The sequence below is a fragment of the Palaemon carinicauda genome, chromosome 3, assembly GCF_036898095.1.
Source record: "Palaemon carinicauda isolate YSFRI2023 chromosome 3, ASM3689809v2, whole genome shotgun sequence".
In the NCBI taxonomy this organism is placed as follows: Eukaryota; Metazoa; Arthropoda; class Malacostraca; order Decapoda; family Palaemonidae; genus Palaemon; species Palaemon carinicauda.
In genome coordinates this window covers 153,151,470-153,171,796 of record NC_090727.1, presented here as the reverse complement: position 1 = coordinate 153,171,796, position 20,327 = coordinate 153,151,470, and the positions used below count along the sequence as shown (strand labels likewise).

General features: G+C 31.6%; 1 protein-coding gene across 2 annotated transcripts; it reads left to right on the top strand.

Moving 5' to 3' along the window:
- Positions 1-5,355: 5,355 nt before the first annotated feature.
- Positions 5,356-20,215, top strand: LOC137638677 (tether containing UBX domain for GLUT4). Of its 2 annotated transcripts, none has more exons than XM_068370968.1 (12): positions 5,356-5,482; positions 6,487-6,636; positions 7,384-7,439; positions 8,583-8,752; positions 9,712-9,892; positions 10,661-10,740; positions 11,292-11,582; positions 12,397-12,494; positions 14,242-14,375; positions 15,028-15,251; positions 16,490-16,664; positions 18,256-20,215. In XM_068370968.1, the coding sequence occupies exons 2-12, from the start codon at positions 6,556-6,558 to the stop codon at positions 18,458-18,460; spliced, it is 1,695 nt and encodes a 564-aa protein (XP_068227069.1). In that variant the 5' UTR covers positions 5,356-5,482; positions 6,487-6,555; the 3' UTR covers positions 18,461-20,215. The 2 variants fall into 2 exon arrangements, with proteins under 2 accessions (XP_068227069.1, XP_068227068.1); XM_068370967.1 differs by having other exon boundaries at positions 11,292-11,594.
- Positions 20,216-20,327: the final 112 nt, after the last annotated feature.

Below are 20,327 nucleotides of genomic sequence, written 5' to 3'. Positions count from 1 at the left end.
ATTATTTCCACTGGATTATCATACATAAACCTTAAAATTATCGTTTTTCAACCAAATTTATCGTACAGTTTCAATATAATTATTAGGGTGTTACATGATTGACTTATTTCAAAAGGTTTTTAGTATAATTGTTTAATTAAACCCACACGTACCTACATAGTTTATACCTTAGTTATGTAAAGTACATCGTACCGGATCCAAAATAATCGTACATGTATGATAATTATCGTACAATGGCAACCCTGGTCAAGGGTAACTAGCGCGCTCTGGCGAGCGCTATAAACGCCGAGACCTTCAAACAAAGGTGACAAAAGAGCATCGATGTTACTAAATCTATAGTATTTAGGCCTATAAAACTACCATATACCTTCACTATAATATAATCCAACCTTCTATAAAAGGTTTCTCTAAATACGCACAAATTTCGTAATGGTGAACATAATTATAATCCAACATTTATTTTATAAGATGAATAATCCTATTATTCATTTTACATATCTATTTCTTTATATCTACGTAATTTCGTCAGTTAAATTAAATATATCTCTATTTTACGCCTTTTTTTTACGTATTTACATTCTTAAAGTGAATGTAAATATCCAGGCATTATTTGCAAAATGAATTTTCCTTCGTAACACTAATTCACTTACATCGATTTTATACGTAGAAATGTATTTTATACATATATATCAAATTAATGCTATATGAATTGTATACATAGGCCTATATGTAGTTTATGTATATAATTTTTTAAAGCGTAAAAAACAGCTACTATTTAAAAGAAAAAAAATAACATCTATCTAATTAATGCAATATGAATTGTATACATAGGCCTATATATAGTCTATGTATATAATTTTTAAAGCGTAAAAAAAACAGCTGCTATTTAAAGAAAAAAAATAACATCTATCTAATTAATGCAATATGAATTGTATACATAGGCCTATATATAGTCTATGTATATAATTTTTTAAAGCGTAAAAAAACAGCTGCTATTTAAAAGAAAAAAAATAACATCTATCTAATTAATGCAATATGAATTGTATACATAGGCCTATATATAGTCTATGTATATAATTTTTTAAAGCGTAAAAAAACAGCTGCTATTTAAAAGAAAAAAAATAACATCTATCTAATTAATTTTATATGAATTGTAGACATAGGCCTATATGTAGTTTATGTATATAATTTTTTAAAGCGTAAAAAACCAGCTGCTATTTAAAAGAAAAAAAATAACATCTATCTAATTAATTCTATATGAATTGTAGACATAGGCCTATATATTGTTTATGTATATAATTTTTTTAAAGCGTAAAAAACAGCTGCTATTAAAAAAAAATCGATCTTTTCTTTATTTTTTCCTTTTTTTTGCGTTTTTTATATAATATTCAAAGATAAAATTAAAAACCTTATAAACTATTAAAATATATTCAATATGAGTAATAAAATATTCATGGTATTAAAACAACTATGTGGAGATTATATAATTATATAAGATGATATAGGAAATAACTTTTGAAAATAGCATAAATTATTAGTAAATTCATAATTGTTAGTTTTTTAAATATTCCCCATTTTCTTGGAAATCTAATAAAGACTCAAAATAAACAAATTATGTTCCATTCAAGGTTATATTTGACAAATAAAACATGCCATTGATAAATCTAAAGTTGACTTAGGCCTACTCTGATATGACTAACTTTCTCAAGTCTCAACAGTATTTGTAAGCAAATAGGCCTATTTTAATCTATATATATCTCTCATTGTTTTCCCATATGTGGGTAGTGACACGATACGCATCGCTTGTTGCATTGTAGGCCTATGTAGATTAAACTTTTGAGCATTTACATTTATTTTTATTATTATAATGTACATCTGTTCCTATTTTTTCTTACCTCACCAGGCATTTTGGCCTAAATTCTATACTATGTTTTAGTTTCAATGCATCTTTTATTATTACAAGGGAATGGTTTAAAAGACTAATTTTCTCAAAGTAAAACCCCCAAAAAATACATGGATGAAAAAAATAGTTGAAATAGGTTGAACAGCTGTGCTTTTATAACACAAACAGCTGTGCATTTAAAACGGCTTTACCACTAACAACAAGTTGCCTAACTTTCTCTTTTACATCTTGATTTACTTTCTAAACTTTCCTGTTTCTTAAATATCCCTTAAAATGGTATTTCAGGGGAATTTTGGTTCAAATGAAGAAAGAGTTATTACTTAGTTTAGTATCTATATACTTTTATTTCACCCAAAGCTCTAACTTTTAACCTCCAAAAGGTGAGTCTATTGTCATATTAAATAACGTATATCGGATTAATATATTCATATTATGTATTATTCTCGTCAACATTAAGTCATATATAGTAAATTTCTTTTAAATCACTTTAAAGAATTGTTTTTCTGCCTTCACCACCACGCTGAAATAATATTCATGATATAGGCCTACACTCTATTCTTTCAAAATTACACTTTTTACCATTTTGGACATTCCCTCAAATCTCATATACTGCCTTTTAATTACTATTACTTTACTTAAATTTCTTTTAAATCACTTTAAAGAATTGTTTTTCTGCCTTCACCACCACGCTGAAATAATATTCATGATATAGGCCTACACTCTATTCTTTCTAAATTACATTTCTTACCACTTTTGAGCATTCCTTCAGATCTCATATATTGCCTTTTAATTACTATTACTTTACTTTATCATATTTTTCCAAAATTTTACTTAAGTAGGCCTAGATTACGGTGTCATGGGGGGGTTGGAATGGCGAAAGCCAGAAGACCTTGAATGGTATCCCGGTCCTTAGATATTAGGCCTACATGCAGACATTGTATTAATATCGAAATGAAATATATAATTAAGAGAGCATATACAAATAAATATAACGAGTCTTCTTTTTAAATGAGATAAGGGAATCAGGCTGAATTATGCACATAGATAATGTATGAAACCATGAGCAAGTGAGACATGTTTAAAATGATCCTTGTTAACATAACAGTTATCAAAACAATATAGATGTTTTAATTAATAAATTAATATAGTATATGCATATATTTTACACTAAGGTGATGGTTTACTATAAAACTGTTAGAATATTGAACAATTACTAACAATCAATTGGCCTATTTACTAGTTCATCATGAATAACCCTCCAAAAAGCAGTTAATAATTTAATATATTCCATTTTTTACATTTATTCTCTTTAGAATAGTAATTATAAAAATAAATTAACAATTTCAGAATACATTAATCTATTCTAGATATTTTTTTTCCATTGAATCGAAGGTTAAAAAGATTATAGAAGAACATTTGTAAAGGTACTAGGAAGCTTAAGTACTACTTAATATATTCCATTTTTTACATGAATTCTTCTTAGAATAGTAATTATAAAGATAAATTAACAATTTCAGAATAAATTAATCTATTCTAGATAATTTTTTTCCATTGAATTGAAGGCTAAAAAGATTATAGAAGAGAATTTGTAAAGGCATTAGGAAGCTTAAGTACTACTTAATATATTCCATTTTTTACATATATTCTCTTTAGAATAGTAATTATAAAGATAAATTAACAATTTCAGAATACATTAATCTATTCTAGAGATTTTTTTCCATTGAATTGAAGGCTAAAAAGATTATAGAAGAACATTTGTAAAGGTACTAGAAAGCTTAAGTACTACTTAATATATTCCATTTTTTACATTTATTCTCTTTAGAATAGTAATTATAAAGATAAATTAACAATTTCAGAATAAATTAATCTATTCTAGATATTTTTTTTCCATTGAATCGAAGGTTAAAACGATTATAGAAGAACATTTGTAAAGGTATTAGGAAGCTTAAGTACTACTTAATATATTCCATTTTTTAGATTTATTCTCTTTAAAATAGTAATTATAAAAATAAATTAACAATTTCAGAATACATTAATCTATTCTAGAGATTTTTTTCCATTGAATTGAAGGCTAAAAAGATTATAGAAGAGCATTTGTAAAGTACTTAATATATTCCATTTTTTACATTTATTCTCCTTAGAATAGTAATTATAAAGATAAATTAACAATTTCAGAATACATTAATCTATTCTAGAGATTTTTTTCCATTGAATTGAAGGCTAAAAAGATTATAGAAGAGCATTTGTAAAGTACTTAATATATTCCATTTTTTACAGATATTCTCTTTAGAATAGTAATTATAAAAATAAATTAACAATTTCAGAATACATTAATCTATTCTAGATATTTTTTTCCATTGAATTGAAGGCTAAAACGATTATAGAAGAGCATTTGTAAAGGTACTAGGAAGCTTAAGTACTACTTAATATATTCCATTTTTTACATTTATTCTCTTTAGAATAGTAATTATAAAGATAAATTAACAATTTCAGAATACATTAATCTATTCTAGATATTTTTTTCCATTGAATTGAAGGCTAAAAAGATTATAGAAGAGCATTTGTAAAGGTACTAGGAAGCTAAGTACTACTTAATATATTCCATTTTTTACATGAATTCTTCTTAGAATAGTAATTATAAAAATAAATTAACAATTTCAGAATAAATTAATCTATTCTAGATATTTTTTTCCATTGAATCGAAGGTTAAAACGATTATAGAAGAGCATTTGTAAAGGTATTAGGAAGCTTAAGTAATACTTAATGTATTCCATTTTTTACATTTATTCTCTTTAGAATAGTAATTATAAAGATAAATTAACAATTTCAGATTACATTAATCTATTCTAGATATTTTTTTCCATTGAATTGAAGGCTAAAAAGATTATAGAAGAGCATTTGTAAAGGTACTAGGAAGCTTAAGTACTACTTAATATATTCCATTTTTTACATTTATTCTCTTTAGAATAGTAATTATAAAAATAAATTAACAATTTCAGAATACATTAATCTATTCTAGATAATTTTTTTCCATTGAATTGAAGGCTAAAAAGATTATACAAGAGCATTTGTAAAGGTACTAGGAAGCTTAAGTACTACTTAATATATTCCATTTTTTAGATTTATTCTCTTTAGAATAGTAATTATAAAGATAAATTAACAATTTCAGAATAAATTAATCTATTCTAGATATTTTTTCCATTGAATTGAAGGCTAAAACGATTATAGAAGAGCATTTGTAGAGGTATTAGGAAGCTTAAGTACTACTTAATATATTCCATTTTTTACATGAATTCTTCTTAGAATAGTAATTATAAAAATAAATTAACAATTTCAGAATACATTAATCTATTCTAGATAATTTTTTTTCCATTGAATTGAAGGCTAAAAAGATTATAGAAGAGCATTTGTAAAGGTACTAGGAAGCTAAGTACTACTACAATACCAATGTTGTGAAAAATAAACAATGTCATTCCGTTGGTGGTACATGATACTTACGTGTATATTTTCTAAGTGTATTTTCTAAGTGTTTTTGATCTAAGTGTAGTGCTTTTTTTGGTAAATTGGTTAAACTGACAGGTAAAATAAGTGTAGCCCATATTTATGATATATAAAGGTTGATTTTATTAATATTTATGGAAGGTAAATTAACGTGTTTAGAATAGGCTCGTTAATTCAATGCAAGGATTATTATTTATTTTATCATTATTACGCCATATTAGAAGTATTATATTAAAAATTGACAATTTCTTCATAGAAATATAATCCCAGCGGTAATTAAAAATGATGACATACATTCAAACCCAAAAATTTTGTTAAATTTATAAAATTATATGTGATATTGACATTAATTCACATCTGAAGTAATTTATTAATACATTTTGCATTTCTCGATATGTAGACAATGGGGACTAATTTAAGAAAATTTCCTTTTTTTTGTGGTTATGGATTAGAAAAAATACCGTACATACGAGGGGCATCCTAACCTAACCTAAGCTAGGGTTTAGGCTCGAGTCCTCGATGACGCCTCGCCTAACATGACGTAGGCTGCCTTAAATTATAGAATGAAAGGAGCCATTGTATATTGGCGGCCAGTTCCTCCAGCAAGAGTAAATTATGAACACGAATTAACCTAAACTTCCTCCCTTACCCTAACCTACGACCCCTGTCCTGACCTACTTACCCAACGGGCTAATGCCCCCCTGCGACCCTCCTTACACTGCCGTATCCTTAATCAGCCATTATGATATATACAGGTGGCCGCTATCATACATACACCCCAAGTGAAATATAGACACATCCGTATATAATGCAACTTTGCCTTGTAGATGGATAGTGATGTTAGTACACCACTTAAGGGGCACTGTAGGCTAACCTACATTGCCGAAGGGTATTCGCAGTGTATCTTCAGCACTGTTTATAATTTGCAATATTTCTGTCCTACTTCTTTTCATAGATAACAATGTTTTGTATTCATGATTTCATAATCAAGCAAAATATATTTAATTGAGATGTTTATTTTGATATTAAGAGAAACAAATTATTTGCTCAAATACAATGAAAAGTTATGTTTTTTTTTGCAGGCCATCCCTAGGTATTTCGGTCTGGGCGATCTTTTGTTCTGAGGTTCGTAGAAATAATTAGCGAAGAGAATGGCAATGTCTGTTACTGTTCTGTGTCCGAATGGGAGGAGGGTCTCTGTAAAAGTTACCCCAAATACAAGCATATTACAGGTATGAATTTCCCGTGTGTTACTCGCTGTATCTATCTATATAAAATATCTCTTTAAACATGTTACATTACAGTTATTTCCTTCACCTTTACTCTATGGTGATTAATTATTCTTATCATCCATTAATTGGAATCTTTCCTTCATGGTGAAATACCTTGCAAACCCTAGTCAGCTACTCAATTAACATTTAAAACCAGTTTCAGGCGGCAAAGTATTCTTTGTATTGTGTTATTTAAGTGAAATATTTTCAAAATGACCCATTTGTTTACCTCGTGTAGCTATTGCCTAACCCATTACAGTACCTCAAATTTGGTTACTGGTAGCTATTGAGCTATTAACCCTTTTACCCCCAGGCTATTTGGAAATTCTAACCCTTAACCCCCAAGGGTTATTTTTTATTCAAGCACATTCTGCAGTATATATTTTTCAAATTGCTCTAACAGCCTTCATTTTTGTCATAGAGAGGTCAGTTTGGTCTCATTATTTTGGAAAATGCCTGATTTTTCTCAAAAAATTATCAAAAAAAAAAAAAAAAAATTTTAAATAGCATTTTTTTGCAGGGACGTACCAGTACGTCCATGGGGGTAAAGGGGTGTGTTTTGTGAAACGTACCAGTACGTCCTTTGGGGGTAAAAGGGTTAATAAAATCTTTATTAACTCTTATTTCTTTACATTGCTTTTGTATAATGGAATTTTTTTTTTTTTTAGGTTATTACTGTAATTTATTTTCTTGTATCTTTCTTTTTAGATAATTGAGGATGCCTGCAAAAAGGAAAAATTTGATTCTGATCAATATGATTTAAAGTAAGTCGGAGTATCTATGTTTATTTTAATTCCTCCAGTCAAATATTACTATAGTATATTATGTCACTTATTTTTGAAGAACTCTTATTCTTTGGTTTATATTTTATGTCTTCTAGTTTCCTTTTGATCTTCTAGAGGTTAAATTCATAAATTATATTATCAAGTCTTGTGTTCATTCTACCAACATTAATGGTATTTTGTAATGTCAGATTGAAAATCTTCTTCCTGAGTTAAGTTTGACTATGCAATATATGAAATATTTAATTTAATATTCTTACTGTTCTTAAAATATTTTGATTGTTCATTACTTCTCTTGAAGTTTATTCATTTCCTTGTTTCCTTTCCGCACTGGGCTACTTTTCCCTGTTGAAGCCCTTGGGCTTTTAGCAACTTGCTTTTCCACCTAGGGTTGTAGCTTAGCTTGTAATGATAATAATGATAATAGCATATAGAATCAAGATTAGAAATCTGTATTCTATCGTACAGTACAGCAGATATTCAGCATATTGACTGACTGACCATTACATACAGTATATTCGTTAAGAGTTTTATGGAAAGTTGGATTAGAAATGTGTGTCTACTCCTGCTACTTAAATTTGTATTATATTGTACTCCCAGAAATTCAGTATATTGACTGACTGACCATTACATATTGAGGTATGAAGTCATTCGTTTTACTTAGGGATTTAATTATACGCCATCAGTTTTTGGTCGTGGCTCTTATTTCTAATTTGGCTCTCGATTTAATCACTCAAAAATGTGTCTGAGAGGTTATAACTGTAGTTTGTCTATAAAGTTCACCACCAAAATAAGCCCAGACAGCATTCAGGGTTTATTTTCTCATTTCTGTTGTTGGTTGTCATTGACAGTCTTAAATTCTTAAATCTTAAATAATCTGGGCTAGTTGTGAATCATCATCTTCATCATCTCCTCCTACGCCTATTGACGCAAAAGGGCTCGGTTAGATTTCGCCAGTCGTCTCCATCTTGACCTTTTAAACCAATACTTCTCCACTCTTCATAGTCCTTAGCTATGTAGGCCTGGGTCTTCCAACTCTTCCAGTACCTTGTGGAACCCAGTTGAAAGTTTGGTGAACTAATCTCTCTTGGGGGATCACCAATAATGAGTTTAATTCATTTAAAGGCATCTTCACCGCACCCTGGATTCATCTAGTACAGTCCGATACACCAACTTGCCAAACAAGTGCCAACTGGAACTCGTCAAGTGTGCCATCCCTCGGAAGTCCTCGCTTGTTACTGTTAATGTTGCTTCTGATGCGGGGATGAGACTGGTTCACGACTTTACGCCTGAAAGTAAGTACTGTACCGTACACTTGTGGTACGGTAAGTGCGTCAGTGTTAGGGCAGTTCATAGTTTACCCGTGCGTGGTGTGTTTGAATAATCTGTGAGGAGTATACGATCTAATAGTGTACACGACCTGTCAGAAATGACGCCTGACACATTCAACCCTTCCCAGCCCTCCCTCCTTTCCTAACTACAACACGACAGTTTTGGCAATTTGTGGGAGATTGTGATTTCAGAGTGTACGTCTCAGAGTACTCCCTGTAACCAGGGAATGACTATTCCCTCTTCCCCTTGGGACACAGAGAGACTGATTAGTTATACATTAGACTATGATGCTGAGCATGACAGGAAAGAAATATATATATATATATATATATATATATATATATATATATATATATATATATATATATATATATATATATATATATATATATATATATATATATTTATATATATAGCCAGACAGTTGCTCTTTATTGTATAGGGAATATTATTTATTGCCTAGACATTTAAAAGCTTTTATAGGTTATTGTGCATTTTTTTCTAATGCTTGTATGAAAATGTCAATGATGAAAATTGTGAAGCATTTTGAAAATCACTTGGAATATTGTAAGGAGTCAGAGAAATAGCATTTAGTCTATTTTTGGATATTCATGTGAGTTCTAACCTCTTACTAATAAGTTATACCAGAGCTGTAATTTCTAAAGGATAAATTTTTATAAATGCGGCATCTATACAGACAAGTTTTTCAATGTGTCCAGTATACTGTACTTCTTTGCTTCATTAATGTTTTTTTATTTTGATATTGGATGTATTGTTTACAATGAAAACTTTATAAATTAATTTTTTTTTTTTTTTTTTTTTATTATAAATCAATTCCATCATTCATATAGCTTATTACAGGCAATCAAAATTGACAAGATAATTCATCAATGTCAAAACCATTAATATTTTCTTTTTACAGCAACGTTATGGGAGATATTAAACCACCACGAGCAGCAAGGCCACAAGGGAGTGTTCCTCCCTCCCGAGGATGATCTACGAGAAGCGGTAATCGTCTACATGATGCGGAGGGTCAGCGGTCCTGACCTGAAAACCACGACGCTTAAGTCTTTGGGTCTTACTAGTGGGAAATGTATGTTAAGGTAAGTACATTAATTCACTGTACTCATCTGGTTAAGTATATATGTATAGATTTGTTACTTGCTGTTATTACTGTTATTACTAAAGGAAATGTACAAAGTTTATTTTAGGTTCCAAGGTATTTAGCAGTCTGATTTCTCCTTATATAATTAGGTCGTCGTTTCTTTACCCTTTGCTATACATAAACTAAAGGTCTGTTATGTTGATACTTCTTCTCCAACTATTTACTGTATATCATGGGGACCCGCTCTTCCTATGGCTAACACCCGATCACTTGCAATTCAGACTTGCCTACCTCAGTGAAGACTCTTTAACCTAATCTAACCTTACTTGATGTAGTATTGTCTTGTAATAAGGAATAGATTATTATTATTGCACATCAGTTTAATGAGATTTCTTGATAGCAATTTTTTGAAAGATTTGTTGCTGATTGGCAGCCAGTAGCAGTCATGAAACAGTTTGTAATGTGGTGTTAGTGGAATAACTGACAGGGTTTTTATATAAAGAGTAAATTTCATATAGAAATTGCAGTCTGCTTTTTAGTACTTACTCATTATTTACCTTCCACAGACATAGCTTTCAAATTTTAATCATTATTTACCTTCCACAGACATAGCTTTCAAATTTTAATCATTATTTACCTTCCACAGACGTAGCTTTCAAATTTTAATCATTATTTACCTTCCACAGACATAGCTTTCAAATTTTAATCATTATTTACCTTCCACAGACGTAGCTTTCAAATTTTAATCATTATTTACCTTCCACAGACATAGCTTTCAAATATTAGGAGACGTTCAGCAAGCGCACGTGTCGGCTCCATTGTCTCGACCCAAACCCCCCAAAGCAGGTAAGAGCGAGATTATTTTACGTCTTTTTCAAATAGGAATTCCGTTTTCTAGCTTAGTATGTAAAATTATTAACGATGTTGCTTATACATTTTTTGAGGTAGTGCCTAACGTTCAAAGTGTACCTTTTGTTAAAGAATATAATAGAAAGGTCTTAGTATATTCTACGGATAAAGAATAGAAGATATCAAGTTCTTTTTATAGTTTAACCTCTAGCAGAGGAGTACTGTAAGTCAAAGGTCTTTCATTAGTGCTACACAAGACTATATTTTGACAAATCTCCTTTTTATAGTTTATGTATGAAAGATCTATTTTGATTTTGTAACTGTTCTTAAGATATTTTATTTTAATTATTCATTACTTCTCATGTAGTTTATTAATTTCCTTTCCTAACTGGGCTATTTGCCTTTTTGGAGTCCTTGGGCCGTATAGCATCCTGCTTTTCCAACTAGGGTTGTAGCTTAGCCAGTAATAATAATAATAATAATAATAATAAAAGCTTATTGAGATGAAAGTCCTCTTCATTCTTTCTCATAAATGCCTCCTTTTTCAGAAGCTAATGTTTCAGAAGTTCCTAAGAAGGTAGCGAAGAATGTTCCACAAGAACCACAATTACCTCAGCCATCAGTCTCCTCCCAAGAAGCCGAGAAACCCGCCAAGGAACCTGTCCGTACGGTAGAAAGCTCTTCCGCTTCTGCAAGGGACACTGCCTCTTCCGCTTCTGCGAGAGACACTGCCTCTTCTTTCACAAGAGACCCTGCTTCCCTGGGAGTTCCTCATGTCCTCTCATCTGCTAAGAAGTCTTGTTCCGATGCTCAGTCGCAGAATGGAGTGTTGCAGTCAGGTGATGTTACAAGTAAGGTTTATTACTAAAAGTATTAAAAACGAAGGTAGTTTTAGTCTTTTCTGGAATTTTTTTTTTTTTGGCATTATGTTTAACTTTTAAAGAAAAATATGTTGCAGACAACTTGTTGCTGATGGTAACTTCAAAAGTTTTAATGCTTTAGTATGCATTTCCATAAAATTATGGATTAACATACTTTACTTATATATATATATTTATATATATATATATATATATATATATATATATATATATATATATATATATATATATATATATATATATATATATATATATATATATATATATATATATATATATATATATATATATATAGTTTTCCATATATTTACTGTTTTAAAATATCCATGAAAGAAAAAAAGAACTAGATTGCCATGCTAGGCTTCCAGAAGGATAGTTTATTAGTTGAATTTGATAATTACCCTTTTTATCTTGGAGACACCAACATCAAGATAAAACTTTAAATTAAATCTCTCCTTTTTTAAATCATTAAATCTGTAGTTGAATCGGTGGAACTTCAAAAGTTCAATCTTGTAGCAAATGTTTTTATGTTGAACAGACTGACAAAAGTCTTTATAGTTTTTATTTGATATATCTGTTTTGATGTTACCGTGTTTAAAATATTTTATTTTGTTCATCATTTCTCACATTGCTTATTTATTTCCTTTCCTCAATGGGATATTTTTCCCTGTTGGAGCCCTTGGGCTTATAGCATCTTGCTTTTCCAACTAGGGTTGTAACTTAGCTAGTAATAATTATAATTATTTGGTTTACAATTTAATCATATTTTCAGACCAAGCACAATCGTCACCCCCTATGCCCATGGAAGTTGAAGAAGGGTGCGCTAGTACCTCGTCTGAGACATTCGAAGTCAAGGAGAACGTTATAAAGGTAAGTTCCGTTAGATTACCTTTCTTTTAGCGTAGGTGTTGAACGTTAATGGAACCAGAAAACCTATTTATACAGTACTTTCAATTTGTTTTTCTTTCCAGTTTTCATTCATCTTAACCCTTTTACCCCCAGGCTCTTTGGAAATTTCCAACCCTTAACCCCCAGGGGGTTATTTTTTTCCCAGCACATTTTGCAGTGTATTTTTTTTAAATTGCTCTAACAGCCTTAATTTTTGTCATAGAGAGGTCATGTTGGTCTCATTCTCTTGGAAAATGCCTGAATTTTCTCAAAAAATTATCAAAAATATGAAAAGAAAATTTTTATAGCATTTTTTTGCAAGGACGTACCGGTACGTCCATGGGGGTAAAGGGATGGCTTTTGTGAAACGTACCAGTGTGTCCTTTGGAGGTAAAAGGGTTAACTAGAAAAATTAGTTTGCTCATTTTTATTGCAAACTATTCCAGAACAACATTTCTTCAAACAATTGATTGCAGAGATATTATGTCTATCTTTTAAAATGTAGGTTTTTCAACATTGTATCATCGTTATTATTGGCAATATCTGAAGGTTTATATTTAATAGAGTGCTCACTTCAAATATATTTAAACAGGCAAGCAAATATAGAACAGGCCTGACTATTGGAAGAGCAAATGTGTTGATACGGGAGTAAAGAATCTTGTTGCAAATTATCAGGTCTTAGAAGTTAGAAAATTTCTTTTACTTTGTGGACAGAGGCCAGTGAAATACGGATTAAGAAAGCAGTCAGAACAAAAGTATTAGTTGCCCAGGTCAAATGAAAATAGATAGCTATATTTCTGATAAAGAAAGATAATACATTAGTAAATAGAGCAATATTATAGGAGTTACTTAAGGCCTGTAATGCTTTATATAGTGAGACATGGTCACTGAGAAAGAAATAAGTTACTGTACAGCATTTTGAAAAGGTATGGTTAGATTAATTGAGGTTTATGGCTCGAGTATTGTGTGAATGGCAGGTAGAGAGTAGATAAAATTCAAAGATTGAGGGCTTTGCTAAATGATATCTTAAGGAGCAACTAATGAAAATATGTTAGGTCAAAGATCTTTACAAAGAAATATGGAATGTTGGTAGAATAGAATAGCTGAAGACCCAGACCTGATTGGAGTTTGGGCAGAAATGGCACAAAAGAGGGTGTCTTGAAAGGGGCCCTGTATGATACATAACCCCATAAAAGAAAAATCTGATGTAATAATGTTTATAACGATCGACAGGCCAAAATAAAATGACCAGATACATGAAAAATAGAATTGAGAATAGCAAAGAAGATTGATATTAAAATATAAAATGTCGGTAAAAAAAAGTTTAAATTCATAATCAAGAGCTTAATATATGGATAAATCACACTGGGAAAATTAAATGAATAAATAAAGACTGAAGCATGATGCTTAAGATTATCCAGTTTTGCTTAACCTTAGGAGCTTCAGTACTCTAAGCATTGCTGGAAATACTTTGTTTTTTTATAATAAAAAGAATGAATGAAAAAACCTCTGGCTCGCCAACTGAGAAATTATACAATTCTGGTGTTGTTTGATAGATATGAACTTCATTTTCATTTAAAGGCTTTTTTAAACTATGAGTTATCACGCAAGGATAGAGATATATTCAAATATTTAAGAATAAAAATAAAGGTAATTTTCTTAGAATTGTTGTAACAGAATAAGCTTACGTCTCCTTTCTCCCTAAGGTCCTCTAATTTTCCATCCACAGCTAGGTGCACGTGATGCTTTTCTCTTTAATATAGAAGACGCTCCGCCTACCAATATTACCGTCGATGACGAATCCTTCTTTGACCTGACGGTCAATGAAGTCAAAGGCCTCTATCGTGAACAACAGCAGATGCTGTGAGTATGATTTTCTTTGCATGTTTAAAAGCCATTTGTTTTGCAGTGTCATATAATTTTCTGATTAAAAGGACTTTAAATCAAGTAGCTAGTTGAACTCATGCTTAAGGTAAGAGTTTTATTAATATTTTATGAAGTTTAAGTTGTAAATCTAAGTGTTGTACCGAAAGTCTTCAACTTACAAACTTAATATGTTCCAAGAAGCTGTTTTCAAGTCAAATTTTTTAAAATTTAAGCTCAGAGTAGACTTCACCTCACTCGCATGCCTCTAATTTTCAGCTGCAAAAGTCAACAAATAGCCGAGTTTCATATTGCAAATGTCATCTTGCTTACGCCAACAAATTATATAAAATTATTTGTTTGTATCTCCAAGTGTTTGTGAATTGAGGACCTATTGTATATGACTGTTTTTAAAGTACTTTATTTTAATTGTTCATTATTTTCCATATTGTTTATTTATTTCCTTTCCCCACTGGGCTATTTTTCCGTGTTGTGTTCCTTGGGCTTAGAGCATCTTGCTTTTCCAACTATGGTTATAGCTTAGCTTGTAATAATAATAATAATGATAATAATAATATATTTCTTTATATCTTATAGTAGGTCACTTGAAGATGCCTAAGAATACATTAATATATTTCTTTATATTTTATAGGAGGTCACTGGAAGAAGCCCCTCTTTTGACCAAACAGATGAGGGAAATGCACGAAACGTCAAAAGTTCTCTGCGCTCTCAATCAGTTTCCCGTCACTCAGCTTCGCATATTTTTCCCCGATAACCACGTCATCCAGGCAGCCTTCAAACCAACGGAGACTATAGCTCAGGTCGAGAAATTCGTGAGGGAGTTTTTGTCCAATCCGAATACAGAATTCAGTCTGTGTAAGTGGAGTGCCCGTTCATGTTTTATAGCTAATTTGGTTCATTGTTCGTAATGTATAACGATTTGATTAATTGTTCGTAATGTATAAGGATTCCTGAATAGTTCAGTATTTCTTCTTCACCCAAGGGGTTAACTACTGTACTGAAATTGTTCAGTGGCTACTTTCCTCTTGGAAAGGGTAGAAGAGACTCTTCAGCTATGGTAAGCAGCTCTTCTAGGAGAAGGGCACTCCAAAATCAAACCATTGTTCTCTAGTCTTGGGTAGTGCCATAGCCTCTGTACCATGGTCTTCCACTGTCTTGGGTTGGAGTTCTCTTGTTTGAGGGTACACTCGGGCACACTTCTATCTAGTTTCTCTTCCTCTTGTTTTGTTAAAGTTTTTATAGTTTTTTATAGGAAATATTTATTTTAATGTTACTATACTTAAAATATTTTATTTTTATTTATTTCCTTTCCTCACTGGGCTATTTTCCTTGGTGGGGCCCCTGGGCTTATAGCATCCTGCTTTTCCAACTATGGTTGTAGCCTAGCATTTAATAATAATAATAATAATAATAATAATAATAATAACTGATTTTGTGCAAGTTATATCTCTCTATTTGAATGTTCAAGATAAGGTGAAATTGTATTTCATCATTCTTAGCAATTTTATGAGAGATTTTTCAATGAAATTGTAGTTTTTAGAGTTTATGTAAATACTAAAATGTTAAATATTTTCTTATCTTGAAGCAAAATTTGTTTTAATAATACTTATTAAACATAATTTATGTATGAGAATATCTTCAGAGATATTTAATTCTGCTGTGAGGTTTTATTCTTTCAATTTGGTGTTGCGATTTCTTTCTCCTAGTTATGATTCGACAGTTGCCTTGACGAACATTACTGTAGTTATCTGATGTGTTGCTTAGAGTATTTTTTTCTTTGTCCTTCGTATTTTTAATTCTACCTTCATATTTACCTTCATGTTTTTCCCAGTTGGGGTCCTTGTGCTTATAGAATCATGTTTTTTCCACTAGGGTTGTAGCTTAGCTATTAATAATAATACCTGGGCTAGAAGAAAAGCCACTGGGAAAAATGAAAAATAAAAAATGCTAAAAAGTACAGCAAGCGAAGCAATTGAGACGTTTTCTAAAATTTTATTCTAGCGATATCAGTTTGTTATTTGTGAAAATGTTTGTTAAGAATCATTGTGCATTTCAGTATTATTCAGGATGTATAAAGTTCATTCATTTTCCAGGTATGAGGCATCCACAAAGAACCCTCGAGCCTGACGTTACTCTCGTTGCTGCCGATTGCGTCCCGAATGCTAGGCTGTACTTTACATCTTCCTCTTCATCTCCATACTTGAATAAAGAGACACTAGAGAAGAAGTCTTCCTTTAGCTCCTCGTGTAGTGCGATGAAAAGTAGAAGGTAAGCTAATGAAATTAGTCTAAAAATTAAAATATTTCTGAAATTGTGTAGTGGTAGATGGTAATGTCGAGTGAAATATATTCTTATTATACGGTGGTAGTCTATCCATCTAGATTAAATGTACACTTGAGTACACTATTCATTATTATTTCTCATCATAATTATTTCTCACCCTTTTTTATTGCCATTTTGATAAATCATCATCTCCTACCTATTGACACAAAGGGCCTCTGTTAGATTTTGCCAGTCGTCTCTATCTTGGGCTTTTAAATCAATACTCCTCCATTCATCATTTAATATGTTATTTACTAGAGTTTACTGTTCCTATAGGTTTTTTGAAGGATTTTGCAAATCCCCTTATCCGCTGTGCTCTCTGCCTTTTACTTTTAGATAGGAATTTAAGATTTTGGAAAGAGGAGATTCAACCTTTATCTACTATTACCTTTTTCCTCTCTCCTAGTTGTGTAACAACTGTACCTTACTGCAGTTATAAACTCTCAGTCAAACAGCTGTAGCTTACCATACTGCAGTTATAAACTCTCTCAGTCAAACAGCTGTAGCTTACCTTACTGCAGTTATAACCTTTCAAACAGCTGTACCTTACCTTACTGCAGTTATAACCTCTCAGTCAAACAGCTGTAGCTTACCTTACTACAGTTTTAACCTCTCAGTCAAACAGCTGTAGCTTACCTTACTGTAGTTATAACCTCTCGGTCAAACAGCTGTACCTTACCATACTGCAGTTATCAACTCTCAGTCAAACAGCTGTACCTTACCTTACTGCAGTTATAACCTCTCAGTCAAACAGCTGTAGCTTACCTTACTACAGTTTTAACCTCTCAGTCAAACAGCTGTAGCTTACCTTACTACAGTTTTAACCTCTCAGTCAAACAGCTGTAGCTTACCTTACTGCAGTTATAACCTGTGTCAAACGGCTGTAGCTTACCTTACTACAGTTATAACCTCTCAGTCAAACAGCTGTAGCTTACCTTACTGCAGTTATAACCTCTCAGTCAAACAGCTGTAGCTTACCTTACTGCAGTTATAACCTCTCAGTCAAACAGCTGTAGCTTACCTTACTACAGTTATAACCTCTCAGTCAAACCGCTGTAGCTTACCTTACTACTGTTATAACCTCTGTCAAACAGGTGTTGCTTACTTTACTGCAGTTATAACCTCACATTCAAGAGCAAGGCATACAAGTTAGAAATGGAACTCTCTCATTAAATGTTGTTCAGACAATCTTTTAACCCTTTTACCCCCAGGCTATTTGGAAATTTCCAACCCTTAACCCCCGGGGGGTTATTTTTTTCCCAGCACATTTTGAAGTATATTTTTTTTTAAATTGCTCTAACAGGATTAATTTTTGTCATAGAGAGGTCAGGTTGGTCTCATTCTCTTGTAAAATGCCTGAATTTTCTCATGAAATTATCAAAAATATGAAAGAAAAAAAATTTATAGCATTTTTTTGCAAGGACGTACCGGTACGTCCATGGGGGTTTGTGAAATGTACTAGTACGTCCTTTGGGGGTTAAAGGAGTTTGCATTTCTTCTAGATTTTCTAGGTATTGTAGTACCTTCTTATCCGCAGGATGCGAAAACCCGCGCATTACCTTGGAGCTTCTGACGCGTCCAACGAAACTTTCGACAATAGCGAGCCGGGAAGCTCCACGCAGAGATCGTCGGTTGCAGATACGTGCGGTAGCGAAGCAGGATATCAAAAGAGGACCAATACAAGTATGCAAGCAACAGGAGCTATCAAGAAGGTTCCCAAATGGTTTAAAACTGGGAAATGATGTACTGTAGTTTTAAAAAGTTTTTAATTCACTATAATATAAGTTACACTGTTAGTGAAGTAGGTTTTTTTCTAGTTTTAAACTGGTGAAAAATTATAATTATATATTTTATAACATTTTGGATGAAACGAACAGTAGAAGATTGTATTCGAGTAGCACGACAGGAAAACGTCAAATAGCCAGACTATTTCGTATACATCATCCTCCCTCTTCATTTAAATTCCATTTTAGGATACCACAGGGTATGAGTTTATGGATGTAGTTTATTTAAAATGTTAACCCTTTTACCCCCGGGGTATTTGGAAATTTCCAACCCTTAACCCCCAGGGGGTTATTTTTTTCCTAGCACATTTTGCAGTATATTTTTTTTTTAAATTGCTCTAACAGCCTTAATTTTTGTCATAGAGAGGTCAGGTTGGTCTCATTCTCTTGGAAAATGCCTGAATTTTCTCAAAAAATTATCAAAAAATATGAAAAACAAATTTTTATAGCATTTTTTTGCAAGGACGTACCAGTACGTCCATGGGGGTAAAGGGATGGGTTTTGTGAAACGTACCAGTACGTCCTTTGGGGGTAAAAGGGTTAATCTATGAGGTTTTTTTCAACATTCTAGATATGTTAACCTTGTAATGTTGATACTGTAATCTTGGGCATAAGAAGTGTAATTTGTTACAGTACGGATCATATTTTTCTTTCAATGACCATGCTATATATTTAAGGTCAGTTTATGATTCGTGTCATCTCGTGTTCTTGAAAAAAGCATTTATACCTAATTGTGATATGACATTTTTCTGTTTATCATTAGCAGCGCTTAATGCTGAAACGATAGTCACTGTTCATTTTCTATTCGGATTTTTGGGGAAATATTTGTAACAGTAGTTATCAAGTACGTGAATCACGGTTCAATTTCCATTCGGATTTTTGGGGAAATATTTGTAACAGTAGTTATCAAGTACGTGAATCACGGTTCAATTTCCATTCGGATATTTGGGGAAATATTTGTAACAGTAATTATCAAGTATGTGAATCATGGTTCAATTTCCATTCGGATATTTGGGGAAATATTTGTAACAGTAATTATCAAGTATGTGAATCATGGTTCAATTTCCATTCGGATATTTGGGGAAATATTTGTAACAATAGTTATCAAGTACGTGAATCACGGTTCAATTTCCATTCGGATATTTGGGGACAAAACAGGTTTAAAAAGCCAGGCTGGGAGGAACGTAGAGAGTAGAGGTCCCCCTTTTTGTTTAATTTGTTGATGTCGGCTAACCCCCAAAATTGGGGGAAGTGCCTTGGTATCTGTATGTATGTTAAAAAGCCAGATTGAACTGTAGATTGGGATGTAATATTTCATTCAAGTTTTAAACTCGCCTATTTCTCATCCAATCAGTGCCTCTGTTTTGCCGTGGCCTCAAAGCATCTTTCATTATTTTTTTTTTAGCTTATGTTATTGTTTATTATCCTCCATCAGTTTTCCTTGTAATCCTCAGCTTGACTAGTGAATATTGGTGTCTTTACCAAATCATTAAATATTCTTTGTGATATTTTAAGAAAAAACATCTTAGAAAATATATTTGTTACTATTGGTGGCGAGTTTTGTTTTACGTATTGATGTAATCGAAGATATTGTGCATAATACAAAATGTTAATTCAATTTATGATACACTGTAATATCAAGTGTTGCCCGATACATGAAAATTAAAAGATTTATATTATTATGTTGCAAGAAATAAAGGCATAGCCATTTGTCATATTGTGTTTTCAATTGTCATAAATTTTTTAATGTGCTTAGTGTGAGATGTGAAAAAGCTGGACACGAGACCTTTGTTACCTTGAAACACATACTTTTGAGATGTGTAAT

Bases quoted from the DNA above. Each gene is read 5' to 3' on its own strand.
- LOC137638677 (XM_068370967.1), top strand. From the start codon at position 6,556: ATGGCAATGTCTGTTACTGTTCTGTGTCCGAATGGGAGGAGGGTCTCT. The intron at 14,376-15,027 runs GTGAGTATGATT...TATATTTTATAG, and splicing joins CGTGAACAACAGCAGATGCT to GAGGTCACTGGAAGAAGCCC. The intron at 16,665-18,255 runs GTAAGCTAATGA...TCTTATCCGCAG, and splicing joins AGTGCGATGAAAAGTAGAAG to GATGCGAAAACCCGCGCATT.